The sequence below is a fragment of the Crassostrea angulata genome, chromosome 9 (assembly GCF_025612915.1).
Source record: "Crassostrea angulata isolate pt1a10 chromosome 9, ASM2561291v2, whole genome shotgun sequence".
Taxonomy (NCBI): domain Eukaryota; kingdom Metazoa; phylum Mollusca; class Bivalvia; order Ostreida; family Ostreidae; genus Magallana; species Magallana angulata.
The window spans coordinates 14352646-14378120 of NC_069119.1; the positions used below are offsets into that span (position 1 = coordinate 14352646).

The 25475-nt window shown below is 35.7% G+C and overlaps 1 protein-coding gene and 1 pseudogene across 2 annotated transcripts; one reads left to right on the forward strand and one right to left on the reverse strand.

The window, feature by feature from the left end:
- Positions 1-396: 396 nt before the first annotated feature.
- On the reverse strand, positions 397-5459 carry LOC128162133 (uncharacterized; annotated as a pseudogene).
- Positions 5460-5971: 512 nt separating this feature from the next.
- Positions 5972-24870, forward strand: LOC128163154 (uncharacterized). Of its 2 annotated transcripts, none has more exons than XM_052826686.1 (2): positions 5972-10446; positions 17619-20056. In XM_052826686.1, exon 1 carries the CDS (start codon positions 6728-6730, stop codon positions 8336-8338), a length of 1611 nt encoding a protein of 536 aa, XP_052682646.1. In that variant the 5' UTR covers positions 5972-6727; the 3' UTR covers positions 8339-10446; positions 17619-20056. The 2 variants fall into 2 exon arrangements, with proteins under 2 accessions (XP_052682646.1, XP_052682645.1); XM_052826685.1 differs by having other exon boundaries at positions 8346-10446; positions 17619-24870.
- The last annotated feature ends 605 nt before the right edge of the window (positions 24871-25475 follow it).

The window sequence follows — 25475 nt, forward strand, 5'->3', positions numbered from 1 at the left end:
CTGTCGCTATAAACTTGTATTAAGACAAAAGCCAAAATTTCCATAATTGTTCATAATTACTTTTATCTAAAATAACATATTGCACTGTGTACGGAATAAGCAAAATTTTATGTTTATTAAACATTTTAACAAATGAAGTTAAATTGCTTTCAAAATATGTGTAATAATGCGGTCATTTGGTGTAATTACGTGACAACACTTGTCTTAATTTACCAAACTACCGCCCGGTTTTGATAAATGATAACACTACTTTAAAGATGTAAAAGCTTTATTTCATTAGTTATTGTTGTGCTGTATAAAAAAGGTATATTTCTTTTATGTGAAGGTGCCCCAGCATTTGTCTGAAAAGAGAGTAAATAACTTTAAATAATCATTTTACTTTCTCTTTATCTGTGATTTGTTATGATAGTTTAATTATGACCATTTGACTACTTACATTTAACCGCCAGTTTTGAAGCATACTCGAAGAGGAAATTCAAGATTTGAGATAATGAAGCTAGACGGAGATCTAACTGAGATTGTAACATCGGAAATTCTTGAAAATACGGGGTTCTCCACAGTGACGTTCCAATATTCTAAATCGTTGATTTTTCTGTAATACTTTTATCCCAAAAGGGATACTTTTGTCATAAAACACATATAAACAATTTACTTTTTCCTCCATACAAACATTGTGATCCAAAAGCTCATGTACCGTGTAATGAAAAAAAAACCCAAAACAATGTGTGATGATTTATTGTTAAATTTAATTAACAATTTTCCTTTAGTATCTATCGTATTATCATTGTTAGTCTTACCTTTTGCGCAACTGATAAAGATGTATCGTAAAATGTAACGAACACATATTCCGTGTTATAAATTGAAAAGGACACGCCCGCAATGTTTGTAGAGTCCCCCGTTAAAGGTACGCCAATCATTACTTGGGTTTTATTACCAACAAATGTGACTCCCTTGGAATTCTGAATATCGTCAATTGATCCAGAAATAATGTGGTGTTGTTGAGCCCTTATATTTTTTACCATTGCACGACAAACTGAAAGATAATGAAACTCTTTTGGAAATTTCTCTTTTTGATTAAAATGAAAAATTTAGCTCACGAATGTAAATTTTAATAAGAAAAGGGAAATTGTAAACATTCAAACTTTCCAAGTATTAAAAGTTACCATAGTTAAAATAGTGACAAAGTCCACATACAAAACTGCACAATGCACCACATATAAACAAGGTAACACGCAATCATTTCAAGGACATACACCCCCCCCCCCCCCCCCCCAAAAAAAAAAAAAAAAAATATATATATATATATATATATATATATATATATATATATATATATATATACATATATACTTATATATATATATATATATATATATATATATATATATATATATATATATATAAGGGCAAGTTTTCACTTTTTAAATCATATTGTACATCAAGTTGTGATCTTATCATTTTTTATACGTTTTACGGTAGTTTATGTGCGAAAGTTGATTGCGTTAGTAATTATTTTCGTCACTCTACATTTGTTTCTCATTTGTGATATAAACAAATAAATCAAATCGTTCACACAAACTTTTAAATGAAATTATAAGGCTCACCAGTTTCACAGGCATAGCCCTCAAGTCCATGCTTGCATTTGATACAAATTCCTGTCCCAGGAAAGCATTCCTCGCAATTTTCAGGACATGGATTTGAACACTGGAGACTGTTTGCAACAGGACTAGGACAACCTTAATAAACGGAGATAAAAGTTATAGGTATCAGGACATTTTTCATTTGTTAGTTTACGCATCAGGTAATAAATAGGAAGGAGAACACACCATACACCTCTACTTCACAGAGGTCGCCATAGGCCTTGGAAGAATATCCGGTAGGGTAGGTAACTCCGGGCAGACGTTCATTGTAGAAGATGACGTATTGTCCATGGTAAGGACAATCGATAGACACGTGATCAGGAACAGTTTGTCTGGTGTATGTTGTATCGTAGTGACATAGAATTCCGTCTTCCCTGTTGGTGGTGTTCGAAATATACAGAGAAAACCCAAGAAAAGCTGCCTTATAACCAAAATCGAGACCTTTTGAAAAAAAACTACCTTGTATTTTTGTGACTAAACCTCACCTTAAATTCATATCATTTGATGTAATATCAAATAGTGCTTTTTAATGCAATACACAATTCAAAGTACCCCAATCGATGTTTTCTTTCCGGTAATAAATTACAATGTGTTGGATCCTGTATATCTTTCCAAGGTTTACCCACCATGTGATAGTTGTATCAGGTTTCGATATCGTACATTGTTGGCCAGTCAACCCTCGAGAGGTGAATCTGCCATCAACCGCCAAGTCGCTACCCCCAGAATTTGACGGCGAAGACAGCCATGTTTGTTTCATGAAGCTTATATTTTCCAGATCTACAAACTGTCTACTTTGAGCTTATATTCATTGATTATTTGGTTTACATCAAAGTTTTCAACGAAAGTGATGCAAAAGCGTTAGTTGCATTCTGGTAGTAAAACAATCCACATTTTGAAAGTCTTGACATAAAATTGTCATTGTTCGAACACTGTATATGTAATTTAAAATGTGTCATTCTCATGATTTTAACACAAAAAACCCCAATCTGTTCCATACACTCTCCTGAGTCTTGATTATGTCATCCTTGTAATAGTTTGAATTTCGTTTAGATAAATTAAAATTGTTAAATTCACATGAGTTATGGATGAATTACTTTAATTAACACTTTATTGGTTTACAAATGTAGAGACTTAAATTTTGCAAATTGTCGATAAACAACTTAATATTTATCTACGTATGCAATTGCATTTACTGACTTTGGATAAAATATCAAAATCACTCACAGTAGTGTGGAGGAATAAAGTAAGGAAACATTATGCACGGCAACTAATAAATACATACAATCTTCGTAATACATACAATTTCTACACATCTCAAAACAAGGAACTGTGCAATCAGAGTGTTCCTGTCCATAACCTGGAATAGGACAGCCTAAAATTAAAAAAAAAATAAACACAGTACTCATCGGATTCACTTAATAATGTGCTGCAATTTCTTCCTACTTATTGTTACTCTATGATTCTTTTCCATAGCATGATGACTTAAAATACAAATCAGTCAACTAGCTCCCATTTTTATTGGGGTTTTTTTTCTGGTTTAAATTACAGAACATAAAATAGACTTACCAGTATGAATAATAACAATTAATATTATTGAAGGGTTTATGTTTTACCGTAAACTTCCACTTCACAGAGATCAGCAAATGCGTACTGGCTGTAGTTTCTTTGTATGTTATTCCTGGTAGACGTTCATTGTAATATATAACATAACGTCCAACGACGGAACAGAATATATCCACTTTAGAAGGTATTGTATGGGTGGCGTCTTGTCTGTCATGATAACAAACAACGCCATTTTTAGGATTTGTGGTGTTGGATATAATAATGGAAAATCCACGCATTTGTTGCGTAAATTCGCTATTGGCACCTGCAAAATAGACAAATATATGTCAATAGTATGTACTGGGTAATTTACTTACCTGTTTTTTAACTTATGAAGTCCTGACAGATAGCAGAAGTACAAGAAAATTATCTTGTGAAAGATACAAACCGATGCTATATTAAACAGAGGCCTTTATATTCAAACAACAGTTCTCTACCACCTGTAATATTAAAAAACAATCCTACTTCTTCTCTACTAGAAGCTCAGCATTTTCACTTATATCATGCAGAGATTGGAATGACATGCAGACCACGTATATTTACATTGAATACTTATTACAGTACAGTCTTTATATCATGTTCCTTTGATTTTAAAGATGTCCCTTAATTTTAAGGTGTATTTTAATACAAAAATTGATACTACAGGTTATTCGCGTTCGAAGAAGGAAGGGGGTAATGTGTTGCTGCTTTCCGTCCCAGAAGTCTCCAAAAGAACATAATAGTTTATTATATTTTCATGTTAAATACTGAAATCTGATTGGTTTTGACGCAGTTGGTAATCCGTTCTATTACCCTCAGCGTTAGAAACACACTTGGCAACGGGTAACACAACGAATTGTTACATGCGCGTAAATTATGCGCGTACGGTTCGCGTAGTCTTTGAATATCTGTCGAATAAATGTTTATCAGCTTTTCTATTTTGAATTTATTTCTTTTTTTCTATTGTCTCTTACCCCATGTTACTCCATCCGTTCTAGAAAACACTACAATGCGTTCAATCCGTCTGATCTTCTGTAAATCCACTCTCCACATAGCATAACACTGGTAATTACTTGTTGATGAGCACTGGTTGTTGTTTATATGTAGCTCACTATGTTTACCGTCAACAAGTCTGGAACTTGGGTGTCTATACCAAAGTGTGTTTAATTGATATGTTGGGCGATGCAGAGCCATATTTACTGTAAAAAAAAACCAACAACAAACCTGAGAACTTTTATTCTGTTTTTTTACCCGAGTACCGCAAACAAAGCAAGGCAAATGTAGATGACTTAAAGGAATGCGGTGATGCAGAAAAGTACATGTATATTACTACCTCGCTCATAATTTTCACAGGATTTTCCGGTGAAACCTTCGGAACAGATTCCAGTGCATACTCCTGAGGAATATCTACAGTGCTTAGGACAGTTTTTAGAACATTCTTTGGAACAGCCACGTCCCCAGAAACCAAGAGGGCAACCTATTCGCAGAAAATGATGAAAAATATATTATTTTAAACAGGAACTTACTACAACATATGACATTGATATCCGGTAATTCCAAGTATTTCCCAAGTGGGTAATTTTATGTGGTTTTGAAATATTGATGAATTATATATCATTTAATATTATCTTTTATAACTTGAAGAATTTTACTTAAACTGTTAAGAGTTGAACTGAAAAACAAGGAGCACGTATTCACCGATCACTTGCACCTCGCAAAGCTCAATATAAGCTTCTCTTGAAAGGCCGTCTCCAAACGATTTAGTTTCCCTGTTGTTGTAATAGATCACAAATCTGCCAATTCCTTCACAACGTGTGGTCAGCTCTAGGTTGTTAAACCCTACTTCATTGGATTCATGAAAACACACGAGCCCGTCTTCTTTCCTGATGGTGTTGGACAGGTACAGAGAAAAGTTCCTGAATCTTGACCCTAACTCTATTTGGGCTTTTAATGAAAAAAAAAAGATTGAGCGTTAGGTTAGAAGGGCGACGGTATACATTGTACTATTTCTGCGCTTGAGAAAAACATAGAAAGCTTATAAGTTTGTGAAGACATTGTGTCGCTTCAATGCGTACAGTTGTTAATGATTGTTTTGTATTATTTTATTTACCTTGCACAATCCAAATATTTTACAACTACATGTAGGCCACACTAGAGATTTTAGTTTCTGTTCGTAAACAATGTAACAGTAACACTTGTAGGAACAGTCATACAGTTTGTATTGTTCTTTTTTGTCATTTTTGTACTACGCCGATTCTGAATAGTGAATTTTTAATGATTAAGTTGTTGATACATGGATATTAGATGTTAAATAAGACTGAGAACCCCCCCCCCCCCCCCCCCCCCCCACACACACATATTCCATTTAAATAAATGGTTTTAAAATGCTTGCAAAGGTTTTCCTTAGATATTTTCTTATTTTTTGTTTTTAATCAAAAGCTTTCCTTTCTCTTGGATATTATACGGAGCTTAAACCTACAATCGGATGAAACCTGTAAAGTTGGAGAAAAAATAGCCTGTATATCCTTTTTATCTCCTTTTTTGGTTGTGAGATTATAATTACCGTAACTACCTACAACAGTTACATGTAATGACTGCAGAAACATAATTCAATGGACGTTTTTATGAATTGATAAAGACTGTATATATAATTGTTTTAATTTCTTTGATATCAAAAATTATTTATGAAAATGAAAAAAACTCACTCCATGGATCATAATGAGACTGGTAATATATTCGAACTTCAGATATGTATCATAACGGAAATTATACAGAAATTGGTTAAAGGACATGCGGTAAATAGATAACGTATGTTTATTTAGGTTCATGGAGAAATGTGTTATTAAGTCCAGTGATGAGCCTGTCGATGCCGGGTCAGAAATCTAAATAAAACGCTTCTACTGACCACGGTGCGTCAGATCATTAGTATGCACTTAATCGCATTTACTTATAAGGTCCGGAGATCGGAGGTAGTGTCCGTGCGTATAAAAGGGAGGTGCGGGGAAAGCGGCTCTCCAGTAGTCAACTGGAAGCTGTCTTTTGCCTCCTCTTTTTATACAGGTAAGATCATAGTAAGATACTTGCGCGGTTTTAATAAAAGTTAACAAAAATGATTCAGAAGGTTCAAGTAAATATAATATCTTATTTTCAGAGTTTTTGTAATCAATGTTTATTGTTATTAATTATACATTATATTATATTGCGGAATTTGATTGGAATGTTTTATTAGTAAACTTGAATAAAAGAAGTAGTCAACTGGAAGCTGTCTTTTGCCTCCTCTTTTTATACAGGAAAGGGCTACTCCCCAGGTTGAGGAGGAGAGAATTCTGGGTTAATTAACGTGGCACAGACAACGCCAGGTGTCTGGTCAAGGACGAATAAGATCCCGAGGATCAAATTATCGGAAATATTGTATTAAGCAAAATCCTAGTACGATATAGTGGTGGAAATCCGGTCTTCGTCCAAGCCACGGTAACGTCAATTCTTCCAGTTAGAGAACTTTGTTAATGGCCAAATTAACGCCGTTTCAAAAACTTAAAAGAGCTGTGTCAAGACTTTCGGTAACATCTGGCTCGAAATTTATTCAGCCTGATTTTGAAGATTCACACATTGAATTTAACGCTAACACATATAGACCAGATTTCGTATCAGAATCGAGACCAGATTTTGCATCAGGATCGAGCAAGAACTATAAAAACATTTCGCAAACTTCCCCGCCTTTGTTTTATTCTAATGATGATTTAAATTTCAACTATCCATCTGTGGTACTAAATCCACACGAGGCATCTTCATCCCAGGCGGCTTCCTTCGGAGGAACTACATTTCCGCCCTTCGATAGACACGAAATCAGCAGAGTCCCGGACCCGTCGGACGCACACAACGCTCCGGACGACTATAACACTCCGAACGCAAACAACATCAACAACGAATTCAACGCCCCGGACCTTTCGGACGCACACAACGCCCAAAACCTTCTGAGCGCACATAACGTCAAGGACGGATTCAACGCCCCGGACCCTTCGAACGCGCACAACGCCCCGAACGCATCCCAGGCCTCCAAGACAAGCAACCCACCGCAGAACCTACCTCGAACCAGCCAGGAATTTGTAATACCAGAAAATACGGCTGCCAACTCACAGACAGCAGGTAGAAACTCATTTTTCTCTACCTTTAAAATGTCTTCTAACATTAAATTAGACAAATTTAAAGGAGATGGCTCTCAGGACGTAAATGCATGGTTTACAAATTTTGGGCAATGGGCAAAATTTCATGATTTGCCTGATTCTAAAATTATTGATGCTTTTCCGTTTTATTTAGAGGGGCATGCAAAAATTTGGTATGATTCTTTGTCACCTGAACAAAAAGTAAATCCTGCGACACTTACAAACTTGTTTCAAGAAAGGTTTAAAGAATTAGAAAACTTTTTGGATTTGTCAGTACTTCAAATGAAACAAAAGGGGACAGAACCTGTGGGAGAATTTTTGTCCAGACTGGTCAGTTTAGCTTCTATTAAAAATATTCCAGAAAAAGTTTTACTTTCAGTTGCAATGAATGGTTTAAGATCTGATATTAAAACATACGTTGTTACCCAGAACCCCAAAACAATGGAACAGTTAAGGCAAATTGCAATTTTGGCGGAAAAATCTCAACCAAGTCAAATTACAACGTTAGAGACGTATGAAAATTTGTTGTCGGAGATTAAAAACTTAAAAGAAAAAATTGAGACAAAGACAGAAGTTAATGAAATTAACCGTGTTATGCCGCAAACTCAAGATTATTCCCCACAATTTGTAACGCAACAACCACCTGTTTTTCAGCAAAGGGTTAGATTTCATTCGCCGCCACAGCAGGCACCTATTTATCGGCCAAGACGGCAAACTATCAGGCTAAATAGATCAAGAACGGTCAGATACGCGTTGCCCGATGTCAATATAACACCTAATACACAGCAGCAGTCAACCCAACACCCCCGCATGATCGCTCCGCAATGTTATTTTTGTCTAGGCATGTGCATGGATAGATCCAGATGCCCCGCACGAAATGCTCTCTGTCATACTTGTAACAGAGTGGGCCATTTTTCAAGGGCGTGTAGACAGTCATATGTTGTACAACAATAGGAAATCGCGCCTATCTCCAAAACGTTCATTCCCAGATCCACTGTTCAAAATTATCATCAGAAAAAACAATTACGTTGGCAACAAAACCATTTTCAAAATTTTAACGATCAATACTTAAATTTAAAGAAAAATCAAATTCACAATTTCAAATCAACACAAAATTCTAATTTAAAACAAAAGAAAAATCAAAATTTCAATCAAAACAAATTTGGAGATGGGCAAGAGACAGATTCTGTTGATGTTTTAATTTCTTTTAAAGAAAAATGTTCTATTCCTGTATATGTACATACCACTCGGTTTAATGCTCTTTTAGATACAGGATCAACAATTTCAGCCATTAATTCCGACACTTTGAACAAAATCAAAATTCATGAAAATAAACTTAAAAATTCTGAAATTTCGTTTATCACCGGTGCTGGGGGAACGACACATACAGTAAATGGGAAAATCGAATTGGAAATAAAAATAGGAGGTCTTAAATTTAGGCAAATATTTTATGTCATTCAAGACTTGTGTCATCCTTTAATTTTGGGAACTGATTTTATGAAAAAACAAAAAGCATGCATTGATTGGGGTACGAAAGCATTGTATTTACAAGAGTTTTCTACTTATGTTAATATAATTAACGTAAGTAATGGTTTGGCCAGAGTCTCAAAAGCAATTACCGTACAACCAAACGGATTTGCAAATATTCCAATAAAACTCTCGCGCACTCAGAAAAACCATACCGTGTTATTAGAACCGACTGGCAATATACAAAAGCAGCTCGCAATTGCAAAGTGTCTTGTAATTAATCGGCCGAAGCGCGTGTTTATACAAGTAGCCAATGCATCCAATAAGAACGTATGCTTGACCGCGGGCACGATAATAGCTACAGTGAGTACGATCCGGACAAAAGCTATTTATTCCATAGACGAAAATAACACAACTATAAAATCGAAATATAAACATGTACCGTTAGACTTAACATCAACTGTGTTATCAGATCAGCAAAAGCAATTATTTCAAGAATTTATCAATCAAAACAGTGATGTCTTTGCAACTGATTTATCAGAATTAGGTAAATGCAACAATTATTATCATTCCATTATAACAGAAACGGAAAAACCTATTCAATCGCAGCCCTATAGAACATCGCCAAAAGCAAAGTTGGAAATTGAAAAACAAGTTAAACAAATGTTGAAATACGATATAATTGAAGAAAGCATTTCCGCGTATGCTTCTCCGGTTGTCTTAGTTAAAAAGCCAAATAATGAATATAGATTTGCAATAGATTATAGAAAATTGAACGCGGTCACTCAACTTCAAACTTTTCCATCTATGCGTTTAGATGATGTATTCGATGCGGTAGGTCAAACCAAAGCTCAGATATTTTCAACTCTAGATTTGGCTTCGGGTTATTGGCAAATTGCCTTGGATGAACGAACAAAACATAAAACTGCTTTTATTACGCATGATAATTTATATCAGTTTAAACGAATGCCTTTTGGATTAGTTAATGCACCTGCGACGTTTCAAATGCTCATGAATATGATTCTAAAAGGTCTTACGTGGAAACATTGTTTGGTTTATATTGATGACATCATTGTATGGTCAGATAATTTTGAAAATCATTTAAAACATCTTTCTTTAATTTTTCAAAGATTACGAGACGCAAATTTGACATTAAAACCGCTCAAATGTTCATTTGCAAAATCAGAAGTAAATTATTTGGGACATATTATAGCAAAAGACGGAATAAAAGTAAATCCATCCAAAATTGACGCGGTAAAATCTTATCCTTTACCCAAAAATCAGCATGATGTTCGCAGTTTTCTGGGTCTTGCAAATTATTATCGGAAATTTGTCAAAGGTTATTCCAAAATTGCGATGCCTTTAAATAGATTATTAACAAAGAACACGCTGTTTAAATGGACACAAGATTGTCAAACTGCTTTTGATTCATTAAAACAAGCTTTAACGAATACTCCTATCTTGGCGTATCCAGATTTTCAAAAACAATTTATTGTATCTTGCGATGCATCTGGAATGGCAATAGGTTATGTTCTGTCACAAATTGGGGATGATGATAAGGAACATGTAATTGCATATGGGGGAAGAGCGCTTATGTGACCAAGTAGACACGAAAGACATTTCCATATTTATTGGATGAAAAAGGTGGCAGGATAACAATCTGCAATATAAACAAGAACACAATAAGTAATACAATAGCTATATACAAGGTACATATACCTTCGTAAGTGAACACAATTATGTGATAAATTGTACAATAAACATTCATTTTCACAAGAAACAAGTTTCAGTTAAGAATTTCTTGTCAAGTGTGCAACTAAAATAAACGGTCATCACCTGTCTAATTGAACCTACTCATGACAACATTACATTGCATCTACATGTATTAACAGCACTATACATGTTCCGGTAGATCACAAGATACATAGGTGGAACAACATCCTAAACCAGATCTTTTACAAGAAGTTTACTGAATCAAAACATTATGACTAGATCTATGTTCCATACATTTGCACAAATGATGGGTTACTTAATGATGTGCACACACATGTACAAAATATCATATTACAAATTAAATTGTGAACACTGATGCCTTCAAATACATCTCGATGATATGGGTACCTAAAACTAGTTCAAATGAGTGCAAATATGCAAAATACGTATTAAAGTAACAACATGCAACTGATACACAAATCAGAATAGACCTACTCTACAAATCTATGCAATAACTGTATCATACTTCAAATATCATGACCATAAACTCGAGAAAATAACACGGGTGTAATACTGTTGTGTACACGTGATCGACCGTGAATATAGACTGCATGTTTACATTGACAGATTAAATATATAAAAATAGTGTTGCTGTAAGTTATGTATGAATAACAATAATAACTAAACAACATGTAATGTATTACCTATAAATTCAGCAAATATATCTGTTGAAGAACAATAGTTGTGCCAGCGTTCTTTTTTACCGCTTTTTCCGGCGTATAATAGAAAACAAAACCGGAGCTACAGAAATAGGAAGAAATCCGGAATACATTCTAATATTATAAAAATATGTGACTCGCTCACATACTCCCCTGCTAAAACAGGTAACGTCCTCGTTACTGTAGCAAAAATGTAATAATCAACTATGTTACACAAAATGAGCCTCATCAAAGTCAGAATCAGCATCCCTTGACTAGATAGAGTGCAGAGCCTTTGTTACAGTGAAAAAAAACTTAAAGCACCCAGAAAATTTTGTAAAAAAATATTGTTCAGCAGAAAAAAACTTAAAAATGCAAAGTACAGCAAAAACAGTCATCCATAAACCAGAGATGTCAGTACACCTATTCATATATACATGCATGTAAAACACAACTAGGTTACAGGATAGATCTAACATATTTCACAGGGTAGATCTTGGTTCATGATGTACATTGGTATGTTTCCCTAGGGTAGAACGGGTGGATCTTCTTAGTTCGCGGTATCCATTGTATCCAAGAGCGGATGGAAGATCATCTTCGTCAGAACTGTCACTTTGCTCTCTGACACGAAGCAGTTGTAGATTCGTCCTATTTTCAACCCGACGTGGTCCAGACTTGCCAAGAGGTTCAATTAAGTAGATGTGTCTCTCAGGGTCTAGGCATTTCACAACCACAAACGGAGAGGAATTCCACTTATCCTGTATTTTGTTTCGCCCCTGGACTCGGTTTCTTGTCAACACTTGAGTTCCATTTTCTAGTAGCTGTTGAGAAGACTTGGGCTTCACCTTGTGTGCTGCTTCACGCGAAATAGCTTCTTTCTGAAGGCGCTCCCCTGCTTTTCTGTATGCCATCTTCATTTTTTCTAGATGTTGGGTGACATACTGGAAATGGTTGTCTTTCTGTCCCTCCTCATCCAGGTCTAAAAGTGAGTCTATTGGGAGCCTTGGGTGTCTACCCATCATCAAATAAAACGGTGTGAACCCGGTGGAAGCATGGACAGTGGAGTTGTATGTAAACAACAACTCCGGTAGAAGTTGCGGCCATTGTCGTTTCTGTTCTGGTGGGAGGGTCCTGAGTAAGTCGTGCAATGTTCTATTAAACCTCTCGCATTGGCCGTTTCCTTGAGGGTGGTAAGGCGTAGTTCGGCTTTTCTTCAAACTGTAGATCTTACAGAGTTCAGCAACTAATTCTGACTCAAAGTTCCTCCCTTGATCAGAGTGTAAACGCTGTGGTACACCATAGTGCATAAACCATGACATCACGAGAGTTTTTGCTGTAGTTGCTGCAGTCTGATCACGAGTAGGGATAGCTACGGTGAACTTTGAAAACACATCTGTTATCACTAGTACGTTTTCTCGCCCATCACTTGCTGGCTCCAAAAGAGTGAAGTCCATTGCTAGAATTTCATTCGGTTCATTAGCTAACAAGTGGTTCATAGGGACAGACACGCGAGGTGATGGCATTTTGGCAACATTGCAACGTTTACATGTTTTGCAGTATTCTTCAACATCCTTGCGCATTCCAGTCCAATAAAATCTGGAACAGACCAAGTTTGTGGTTCTTTCTATTCCTTGATGCCCTTGTTGGTCATGGAGCATCTCCAACACTTGCTTTTGCAGTATATCTGGTACAATGAGCTGTTGTAATTCGCCAAGGTGTGGGTCAGTCACTTTTCGAAACAGTAGTCCACCCGTAAGGAAAATGCGATCCCTCTGCCTCAGCATGGCAATAACTTTGGGAGATTCTCCACCTCTTTCTTTGGCAGAAGGTGTCCGTCCACTTTTAAAGTACACAAGAAACTGTTTAATGGTACTGTCACTTTCTTGTATGGAAATAATATCTTTCCGACTGTATCTTGGTAATGTATGAATTGCTCCACAGAACACAGAGAGTGTGTCTTGTTCACATGTGTTCCGTTGTTTGTCTACTTCTTCCTCTTGCAATGTTATAGCGTTCTGATAGGCGGTCACCTGGAGTGTAGGTGGAATTTCTGTTGTGGTCTTTGGCAACCTTGATAAAGCATCTGCAGCCTGATTCAGTTTTCCAGAGCGATATTCTATGGTGAAGTTGAATTGAGCCAATTGGGCAGCCCATCTTTGCTCCACAGCTCCGAGCTTTGCACTGGTTTGCAAGTAAGATAAAGGGTTGTTATCTGTAATGACCTTAAACTTGGAACCAAGCAAGTAGTCTCTGAATTTCTCTGTTACAGCCCATTTGACTGCTAACAGTTCTAATTTAGCCGAACTATAGTTGGAATCGTTCCGTTCACTGGGTCGAAGAGTCCGACTTGCATAGGCTATCACACGTAGAACATCATTCTGCTTCTGCATTAGCACTGCACCAAGTCCTTGGAGGCTGGCGTCGGTCTCAAGGATAAATTCTGATTTGTAATCTGCGTATCCTAAAACGGGGGAGGAGGTCAGTTTCTCCTTCAACTTGTCAAATGCCTCTGTGCAATCTTGTGTCCATGATGCCTGTAGCTTACAGTTAGCTTTAGGTGTAGTCTTTTCCTTGTTACACACTCCTATCAAGTGGTAGAGTGGTCCTGCCACTTGTGCAAACTTGGGTACAAACCTCCGGTAGTAGCTTGCAAACCCAAGGAAGGAACGAAGGTCTTTTACAGTATTTGACTTTGGCCAAGTCTCCACTACGTTTACTTTTTCGGGGTCCGTGGCTATACCCTTAGCTGAGATTACATAGCCCAGGTATCTAACTTGATCCTTAAAAAAATGACACTTTCGCCCTTTAAGCTTTAAGTTATGTTCTTCCAATCTTCCCAATACCTTATCCAAGCGAGTCAAATGTTCCTCCAATGTTGATGAATATATAATCAAGTCATCAAGGTATACGAGCAAGATTTGGAAAACAGAGTCATTGAAAATATTCTGCATCAACCGCTGAAACGTAGCCGGGCTGTTACACAGGCCGAAGGGCATTCGAGTGAACTCGTACAGTCCAAAAGGTGTGCTGAATGCTGTTTTATGTTGGTCATCTGGGTGCATTGCGATTTGGTGATACCCACTAGCTAGGTCCAACGTTGTAAAATATTTCGCACCAAGCAAGGCATCCAAGGATTCGTCTATCCGAGGTAGTGGGAACGCATCCCGTACTGTCTTCAAATTTAATTTTCTATAATCCACGCACAGGCGAATGGAACTGTCCTTCTTCCGGACTACCACAATAGGCGCAGCATAGGGACTTGTGCTTTCTTTAATGATGCCCTTGTGTAAGAGATCCTGTATGTGGTTTTTCACTTCTTCAAATTGACTCGGTGGGATCCGTCTGTATGGTTGAGCTATTGGCTGGTCATCTGACAGCTGGATACGGTGCTGTGTTTTGGTCGTATAGCCAAGGTCTAGGTCGTCAGATATGAAAACATTTCTGTGTTTTTCTATCAGGTGTCGGATTTTCTGTTTTTCACTTTCATTGATATCTAGTTCCTCCAGGAAATCCATAGGGACAGGGTCATTCTCTTTTACCTCCTCGAAATCAGCTTTCAAGACGACAGTCTCTTCATTCTCACCAGTCTGAAAAAACTCTATCTCTGAATCTCTATCAAAAACACAGTTCACCTCCCTTATGATTCCAATCCTCATGTTCGGTTTCAACCAAAGGTCTGTTGGTTTGAGGTTAGCTATCCTGACTGGAAATAAGTTCTTAGAAGTTGTAGACACAGAGTTTATGACCATTACTTCTGCATTAACTGAGAGTGGTTCAATGTTCACAACTTTATCAGACAGAGTTTTCTGTGTCGGCCCAACCACATTCACAACACTCACGGAATTTGCAGGAACACACACTTCACTTCTCCCTGCCACTCTGGCAAATCCCTTGACCTCTGACCTCACATGTTTTCCAATGTTCGGCAAGAAACTCTTGAATATCTCCATACATTGCGAAATGATGTTCATCCCCATTAGGCCAGGTTTGTCAATCCTACCCTCCTTCTCCGGACAATCCTTGACAATTAGAATGCCCCTGCCCTCAATGGTCTTTTCAAGCAAAGGTATGTATACATCTGTCTCGATATATCCAATATATGGGATATCCAGTCCATTTGCAGCCTTAAGTCTGAGCCAATTACGACCGGACTGTACTTCAAATGTAGGTTTCAAAAATTGGTTAAAAAATGATTCGTTAATTGTTGTTACCATAGATCCAGTGTCTAAAATAAATGGCACAATTATGTCACCAATTTTTAAGTCTATAACTGGACTATCTCCTATCAGTTTCTGTACTAGTGGCGAGCCTTTTTTGTCACTGCCTACAAGTCGGCTCTCAGCCGTAGGCCTGATCCGTTTAAATCCTGAGTGTTAGCTGATGCTTCAGAATCTTTTTGGCGTTTACGACATTCTCTCTTCATGTGGCCTGGTTTCCCGCAATAGTAGCACTGTCTTGTGTTACCAGTTTTCTGACTTTTGTTCTGCGTTTTCAGAAATTCCATTTCCTCTCTCATGTTCTTCATTTCAGATTTAAGATCGAGCAGGAGTTTGGACAAGTCGGTTGACTCTGTAGTTTTGGGTACAGACTGAGTGGCCAAAACTGGTACCTCATATTCGTAGTCATTGGTTGTTGCCACTGCGGTGTCCTTTGAGTCCTCAACCAAAAGTGTTGCCTCTTCCCTAATGTCACTAAAGGTAATAGATGGTGTGCTTCGGATTCTTTTCTTCAGCTCTCTTCTCAACCATACCTCTTTGACATTTTCTGCCAACTGGTTTCTCAGGGTCGTGTCGCGATCCGTGATGACTTTTTGATCTCTCTTGCAAACTCGGTCTAGTTTGCACATGAGTTTGTGACAATACTCTTGTAAAGTTTCATCCTCTTGTTTACACTGATAAAAGTCTGAGAGGAGTTCAGATATGGTTCCTCTGTCTCCAAACACTTCCCTGAGGATATCTAAAATATCTTTTGGCTTCTTTTTTTCGGCTGTCGACCTGTAACGCACTTCTTCTCTTGCTGGACCCTCCAGATGGCTGATGATGAAATTCACTTTTTCAATGTCCGACGTTGGTCGTGTCTTCAATGCAAGTTCAATGTCCTCAATAAACTCATCGACGGTTATATCACTGTCCCGTTTCCCCGAAAAGTTATTGATCTTCCTCTCCCTTGGAGTAAATACCACTTTTGGTTCTGCAGCATCTCTGGCCATCACATGGGCCAATTTCAGTTTCAAATCCGCAAGTTCCTTCTCCAAGGATTGTACCTTCTCTTCAGCCATGTCCGGTTTTGAGCTTGTCGTCGCTTACGTCTACCACCTTTCATAGAGTCTTCTTTGGCAATGGAAACTATCCTACCGGCGACGCCATTTGTGACCAAGTAGACACGAAAGACATTTCCATATTTATTGGATGAAAAAGGTGGCAGGATAACAATCTGCAATATAAACAAGAACACAATAAGTAATACAATAGCTATATACAAGGTACATATACCTTCGTAAGTGAACACAATTATGTGATAAATTGTACAATAAACATTCATTTTCACAAGAAACAAGTTTCAGTTAAGAATTTCTTGTCAAGTGTGCAACTAAAATAAACGGTCATCACCTGTCTAATTGAACCTACTCATTACAACATTACATTGCATCTACATGTATTAACAGCACTATACATGTTCCGGTAGATCACAAGATACATAGGTGGAACAACATCCTAAACCAGATCTTTTACAAGAAGTTTACTGAATCAAAACATTATGACTAGATCTATGTTCCATACATTTGCACAAATGATGGGTTACTTAATGATGTGCACACACATGTACAAAATATCATATTACAAATTAAATTGTGAACACTGATGCCTTCAAATACATCTCGATGATATGGGTACCTAAAACTAGTTCAAATGAGTGCAAATATGCAAAATACGTATTAAAGTAACAACATGCAACTGATACACAAATCAGAATAGACCTACTCTACAAATCTATGCAATAACTGTATCATACTTCAAATATCATGACCATAAACTCGAGAAAATAACACGGGTGTAATACTGTTGTGTACACGTGATCGACCGTGAATATAGACTGCATGTTTACATTGACAGATTAAATATATAAAAATAGTGTTGCTGTAAGTTATGTATGAATAACAATAATAACTAAACAACATGTAATGTATTACCTATAAATTCAGCAAATATATCTGTTGAAGAACAATAGTTGTGCCAGCGTTCTTTTTTACCGCTTTTTCCGGCGTATAATAGAAAACAAAACCGGAGCTACAGAAATAGGAAGAAATCCGGAATACATTCTAATATTATAAAAATATGTGACTCGCTCACACTTAGCAATACAGAAAAATCATATTCTGTTACGGAACAGGAAATGCTAGCATTAATATCAGCTATTGATCATTTTCGCGTTTATTTAATTAACAATAAATTCATTGTTAATACCGACCACAAGGCGCTTACCTGGTTAAAAACGATAAAACATACAAATGCAAGATTAATTCGATGGGCTTTAAAATTGCAAGAATATACATTTGATATTAAACATCGACCAGGAATAAAACATCAAAATTGTGATGCTCTTTCAAGAAGGCCATACCCAGATCAAGACATGTGTCAAAACACAAACGAGTTCTCCCAAGATGATGATTTGTTACCGTCAGAAAAAACAGAAATAACATTCATCTATGCAAATGAAAATTCTGAAGACATTTTAAAAATGGCTGAAAAGAAAACAAAATGTCAAAACACCACAATAAATGTACTATCAATTCAAACTCAAATTAAGAATGAACAACAAAATTGTCCATATTTTAAGCATATTTATGAGTATATACAACAAGGACTTCTTCCAGCAGATAAAAATCGTGCAAAAGCAATTCCGTATGAAGCAAATCAGTATGAAATTATAAATGATGTATTGTTTCATATATTCCAACCAAGAACTAAAAATAAGGCAAAAACGGAAGTAATTTTAAAACAATTGGCTGTTCCGGAAAAACTAAGAAATGATGTGATAAGGTCATATCATGATTCAATTGCAGGCGGTTGTCATTTAGGCGTTCAAAGGACATATGTGGCAATAAAACAAAAATACTTTTGGCCTAAAATGTATCAAAATATCTACGATTATGTAACGTCATGTGACATCTGTCAAAGGGTCAAACGAGATACGTCAGCTCGAAATGCACCATTACATCCCTTGCCAGTCCAAGGTACCTTTGATAGATGGCATATGGACATTTTGGCAGGATTACCAAAAACAAAACAAGGCTTTCAATACATTCTATTGGTAACAGATTCCTTGTCGCATTGGTCAGAAGCTTTGCCAATGAAAACTCAGGAGGCTACTGAAGTTGCTAATGTATTATACAAAGAAATTTTTACTAGGTATGGGGCTCCTAGGACTTTAGTCAGTGATAGGGGACAAAATTTTATGTCAAAAATAGTGCAAATCTTGTGTAAAATTTTTCAAGTTACACGACATGTCACAAGTTCCTATCACCCACAAAGTAATGTAGCTTGTGAAAGAATTAATTCCACGCTTGCGCAATCTTTACGGGCTTATTGTCAAAAAGAACAAACACAATGGGATGAAATTTTGCCCAGTATTTTGATGGCATTTAGAATGAGTCCCTCAACGCAATCAACGGGGTTTTCGCCATACTATATGGTATTTGGAAAAGAAATGTCCTTACCGTTGGATGTTGCGTTATTGCCAACTGAGGAATTAAACAAAGCGCCTGATGCATACGTAAAGGAATTGGTCCATAAAGTAAAAATTATTCAAGAACTCGCAAAACAAAATGTAAAAGATGTCCAAAAAGTAAATAAAGAACGGTATGATAAGAAAACAAAGGTACCACAATTTCGGATAAGGGACCAAGTACTACTCAAAGTCATGAAACGTACCCCAGGAAAAAAACATAAACTTCAACCTAAATGGGAGGGTCCTTATTATATAATTAAGGTTAACCCAAATCATTCCTTTAGGTTGCGCCGATGTGATACTCACGTAGAATTGAAATCATCGGTGCATGCGAATCGCTTAAAGTTTTATAAGGATCCGCGAGATTTCAGACCACCACCTGGTAATGATAACGATGGTGAAGTACAAAACAACAATCAAAATAATGTAACTCGAGATAAGGGAAATAAGCAAAACTGTCAGAGTAATGTAAATGACAGAGCTAATCAAGATAAAAATAAAAACAAGCCAAATGGACAATGGCATGAAGTTGAAAAATTGTTGAAATCAAAATACATAAATAACAAAAGACATTATTTAGTTAAATGGGCGGATGGCTCAAAACCCACATGGGAACCGTCAAATAATATATCACAGTTTTTAAAACAATTGTATCACTCATCGGTAAAACCAAGAAAAAGAAGACGATATTAATACAATTTAGCTAAGTAAAAAGCATAATGAAAAAGAAAGAAAAAAAGAAATATACACGAAATGATTTAATATGTATGAAAGATATAAAGATAATCATTAATTTATGCATTTTAAGAAAAAGGGATATCGTTGAAGGTTGACAAGAATTATTTTGAGCCCATTCATTATCATTTTTCTTCCATTATTTCTTCTATCAGGGCGCCCGCTTTCTTATCAAACTATTTTCATTTCATTGTAGGTATGGTGGGCACGATTTGGCTCTTCGTCTTCCTTATTTTTGCGAGTTTCATACCTTTTTCGATGCAAGATGAGCACAGACTCAATTATGGGGTGATGTTTCAAAAGCAGATTGATGTTGATTTTGCATCAGATACATGGGTACATACTTTTGAAATACCTTTGTTCTTAGATGTTACACTTCCTGAGCTTTCTAAGTGTACGTTAAGAAATCCAAAGTATTGTTTCACGTTGCATCAGTTGTCGGTCAATATCAAGGTCATCAGAACTAAGCTAAAAAGTCATCTTGACTCGGCTAAACAATTGGTGTATGCCTTAATTCCAGAAATAAAAATGCCGTTAAAATCGCGCTCTAAACGCGCTTTATTACCGTTTGTTGGGGAATTGTCAAAAAGTCTTTTTGGGGTCGCAACATCGAACGATGTCAATGTATTGGCTCAACATATAAACCAATTGACTAAAAATAATAACAAAGTTGCTAAAGCATTAAAACGGTATGGGGGAGATTTTTCCTCGTTTGTAACACATATTGATGAGCGATTGTCAAACGCCATGAAAGGAATGAAAGCGGAAAGCGTTACAATTAATAGAATGATCACCGAATTAAAACAAGTGGAATCCGAATTGCCTGCCATAACTTCTATATTTACGGGATATCTCATGAGGCATTTAAATGATGCGTTTTTATTGGAAACATTTTTAACAAATTTAAGAGCCTCGTTGTCTGATTTGGCTGAAGGAAAACTTTCTCCATGGATAATATCTCCAGAAGTTTTAATCAATACAACTACGGAAATCCAAACAATTTTGGATCAAGACAAATTAGGGTACAAAATAGTAACTACAGATCCCGCATATTACTATAAATTTGCAAAATTTACGATGATGCGTAACACTTCAGTTTTGTATCTTTCAGTTCAATTTCCTTTAGCAACGTATAAAAACTCATTTTCAACGTATAAAGTTTTGTCGTTTCCAGTTCCAATTAATAATTCTCAAAATCACGCCTCGCAATTGTTAGATTTACATGATTATCTACTTTTATCAACGGATAATCAATTTTATGCAACAATCTCAGATAAAACAATGTCCCAGTGTCAACGAACAGAAAAAGTTGTTCACTGTTTTCAAAAACCTAATCTGTTTTCTATCAATACAACAGAAAATTGTCTCTTAAATTTATTTCAAGGCAATCCTACTTTGATTAAAGAAGCATGTGATTTTCGGTTTTTAACTAATAAATTAAAACCTCATTTAATTCAAATTTCTGATACAGAACTTTTGGTTTATCAAACTCCGTCATTAACTATGCAATGTCAATCAAAGTTGTCAGAGTTAGATGGTTGCAATTTTTGCATTCTTAATATACCATGTCATTGCACGGTATTAACTGAAACTAACAAATTTTTACCGCATGTAGCCAGTTGTGATTCAACAATGCAAAACGTAACAACCTTGCATCCAGTTAATTTGGCACTGTTACAACATTTCTTTTCAGAAGATACAATTGCTACTATCATGACAAATACTACATTTAAAAACGTTGTTGATGTCAAAGTTCCCAATTTTAAACTTTATAAACACAAAATGCAAGACGTTTTGGCAAATGATAAAGTAATCGATCTTAGTCTAAAACAGGTTATCAAACGAACAAAAGAAGATAATAAAATTTATTCTAATTTGGCAGAGTCTTTAATTGATGGAGAAATTCAACTAGAAAATCCCTGGCCAACTTTAAATGACATTTTAACTTATATTGCGTTTGGACTCACAATTTTTAATACAATATGGCTTATCTTCCTCTTTTGTAAATTCAAAACATTAGCAACCGCTTTATTACTAACGAAATCCACAAGTGCATCTCCAACGTTTTATTTCACTCAGCCTACTACAACAATCGAAACAAACACACTTTGGGATGTTTTGCTAAAAGATCAAGTTCAATGGGATCATTTTGCAATAACTTTGTTACTAATCAACCTTCTGTTGCTTGCTGTTATTGTTAAAAAAATCTTTGGAAGACGAAATATTCATACGAATGTTTACTTAGAAATTACTAATGGAAAGGCATGCGTTACTGTTAAAGCACTTAGTGTTCCTCTCTGTTTATCTCATTGGCACGTGCAACCACCGGCTATGATTGATAACATCATCGTTTTAGGTTCATTTCGTCCTAAACTTGCGGTTAATTGGCCAAAATTTGCTTTTACGAGTAAATTGACCTCCACATCGTTACAAGTACCGGGATTAATCAGTATCTCTTACTATCAAGCATACAGGTTGAGAAAGATTTTAAAAGAATCGTATTGTGCATACATTGTAATGGCCCATAAAAATATATATTACCCTTTGAAAACAAATAAGTTACCTAAACCGCCTTCTGTTCCAACTCATGACCACATGTATCCTAATGTGTTCGAGTAATATGGGCTGAGTTTCCCATGCCAAATTTCAAAATTTTCATTTTTTTTTAATTTTTTTTTCGGTCACCTACTTATATTATTAAATCAACACATTAATTATATTTAAATTAATAACGACATAATCTTAATTAATAATCTATTTTTAATTAAATTTTATAATTAAAATTAATTTCTTTATTTCTGGAACGCCCTCTTTCAGGTTTTGTTTTCTATATCAATGTTCAGTTTTTATCTTCCTGGGTCAAGTATGAAGTGCTTATACATCTTGATACTTTTTGTAAAAAATTTTGTTACACATTATACATATACACAACACCTAAGTCAATGAGAGTATGTTTAACGGTTTTCGAATTCATACTTTATAATAATAGATATACATGTACATACCAGAGTATGTTTAACGGTTTTCGAATTCATACTTTTTATTGTAATTTTTTTTTATAATTGATATTATATCAAGAATAATTAATTTCCATTGGAAATGTGAAAACTGTTGGCATATAGGATTCTTTTAACATGTACACATGTTTGTCTTCATCCTATTGTTTTCACATTTTGCAATGAGTTGATGTAAATTACAACTGTTACTTCGGGAATACGTAACATGATAATTTTTTATATTGTACCTTACTACAGGGGTAGTGACGTACACTTGTATGATATTAATTTTGATATCATGTTTGTATTTAATTTTATATTATTTTTTTTTAAAATTACTGTAAAAGTAATTGAGGTATTATTTGTACAATTTTTTTTACAGGACGTAACGTTTTGCATTTGGAATTTTTTTTTTAAAATGCATCATCGTTGATAATTGTTTGAAATTTTTGATTGCGGTTAAGCGGATAGTGTCAATACAATTGGATTACGTATAAAACTAAACAATTGATATAAAAGAAAAACAAGTTCATTGTTATTGAGAATACACTATTCTAAGGAGGCTAGCCGTCTCTACCCGTTCATGCCCAGGCTATACTTTGTACATACATTTTTAAATTTCGATTAAATATTATTGCGTGGTGTTGTGTGATTTATTGTAACTCTTTGTAAAACTTTCATTGACTTAATCTTGTGTGGTATATTTTTGTCTTAACATAGTTTTTTTTCTCTTTGTAGGTTGTACGAACCCCCTGAATCATGAGTTATTTAAAATATCGGATTACAAGATATATGATTCGTCAGTCCGAGGTTGTTTCTGGGTATAACTTATTATTAAAACATAAATATTTACATACATCTATTCCCGATTCAATCACACACCCTGTAATAATTCAAAGACTTTTTGATTTATTCAAAAATATTACTATAAAGAAATTAACTAAATTTATTTATTACTGTAATGTTCACTTAGAATGTGAAACTGAATATATTTATCAACAGTTGATTACATTCGCTGATTTTTTTTGTTTTGATTTACTTTTTACCTTATTAGAGGAATATACGTTAACACTCAGTAAAGGAACAACCTTCGACTTACTCGTTTTATATTTTGAATGTTTTGGCCTTTCACCGATTGCAAATAATTATTTGGTAAAGGTTTCTCATTTATATCGATTACCTAAGCAATTCGTATTCGACTTAATTTTAGAGGAAGGATATACACCTCTGCGATTTAGAAAAAATAAATTAAAAAAATCGGTGAGAGAACAATTAAGGTCATCTTGGTATGATCAACCTACGGATGATAGGTTTAACATTCATTGTGCTGTGTGTATGTTTGGTTGTCCAGCAACACAGCTGTGTGCAACAACCGAATGCTGTTTTGCACGGGTGCACAGGCAGTGTCTAGACAAAATTAACGCAGACACGCCGTGTGCATTCTGTGGGACGGTACCCTTCTGGCACCTTATTTATCATGTGCCAAGGCCAATGCTCAGCACAACGATTGTTTTACAAAAATCAGAGTTTTTAAAATATCATCCGGACACTGTTCAATTTCCTGACCTTGATCATTTTTATTTGGAAAATCTATTCACGGAATCTTGAGGACAAGATTTTTTTTGTTAGTAGGGGGAATTTATCATAACGGAAATTATACAGAAATTGGTTAAAGGACATGCGGTAAATAGATAACGTATGTTTATTTAGGTTCATGGAGAAATGTGTTATTAAGTCCAGTGATGAGCCTGTCGATGCCGGGTCAGAAATCTAAATAAAACGCTTCTACTGACCACGGTGCGTCAGATCATTAGTATGCACTTAATCGCATTTACTTATAAGGTCCGGAGATCGGAGGTAGTGTCCGTGCGTATAAAAGGGAGGTGCGGGGAAAGCGGCTCTCCAGTAGTCAACTGGAAGCTGTCTTTTGCCTCCTCTTTTTATACAGGTAAGATCATAGTAAGATACTTGCGCGGTTTTAATAAAAGTTAACAAAAATGATTCAGAAGGTTCAAGTAAATATAATATCTTATTTTCAGAGTTTTTGTAATCAATGTTTATTGTTATTAATTATACATTATATTATATTGCGGAATTTGATTGGAATGTTTTATTAGTAAACTTGAATAAAAGAAGTAGTCAACTGGAAGCTGTCTTTTGCCTCCTCTTTTTATACAGGAAAGGGCTACTCCCCAGGTTGAGGAGGAGAGAATTCTGGGTTAATTAACGTGGCACAGACAACGCCAGGTGTCTGGTCAAGGACGAATAAGATCCCGAGGATCAAATTATCGGAAATATTGTATTAAGCAAAATCCTAGTACGATATATGCTTCTTTCGACCCCGAGGTCAACTATCCACGTGACCTTAATCGGATCTGGCTTAGATACAGCGCACTGGTTCCCAGCTGTTGTTCGATTTGTGTACAATCCGTCTACTGCATTATCAGAGGAAGTTACCTCTGACGTTTGCCATGTTGGTTTTTTATAGGCCAAATTATCTAGATAATATATATCAAATTTAGATACGTATTTACTGTTTTCTTTAAAAAAATATCATTTAACAACTTATAAATTGTTAACAACCATTAACAGTAAAACTAACCCAATATTAATCATTTAATAAACGCTCTTTGGTGACTCGATTCAATAAGAATGCACACTTTTCCAACATGCCAACTATAGTTGCGAGACAAACAATATGCATAACGAATACTTCTTTATTACTCTAATTAAAACCATTGGACATCGCCGTGT

What these genes read in the sequence shown, in the direction of transcription:
- LOC128163154 (XM_052826685.1), top strand. Translation starts at nt 19,924, where the DNA reads ATGGTGGGCACGATTTGGCTCTTCGTCTTCCTTATTTTTGCGAGTTTC.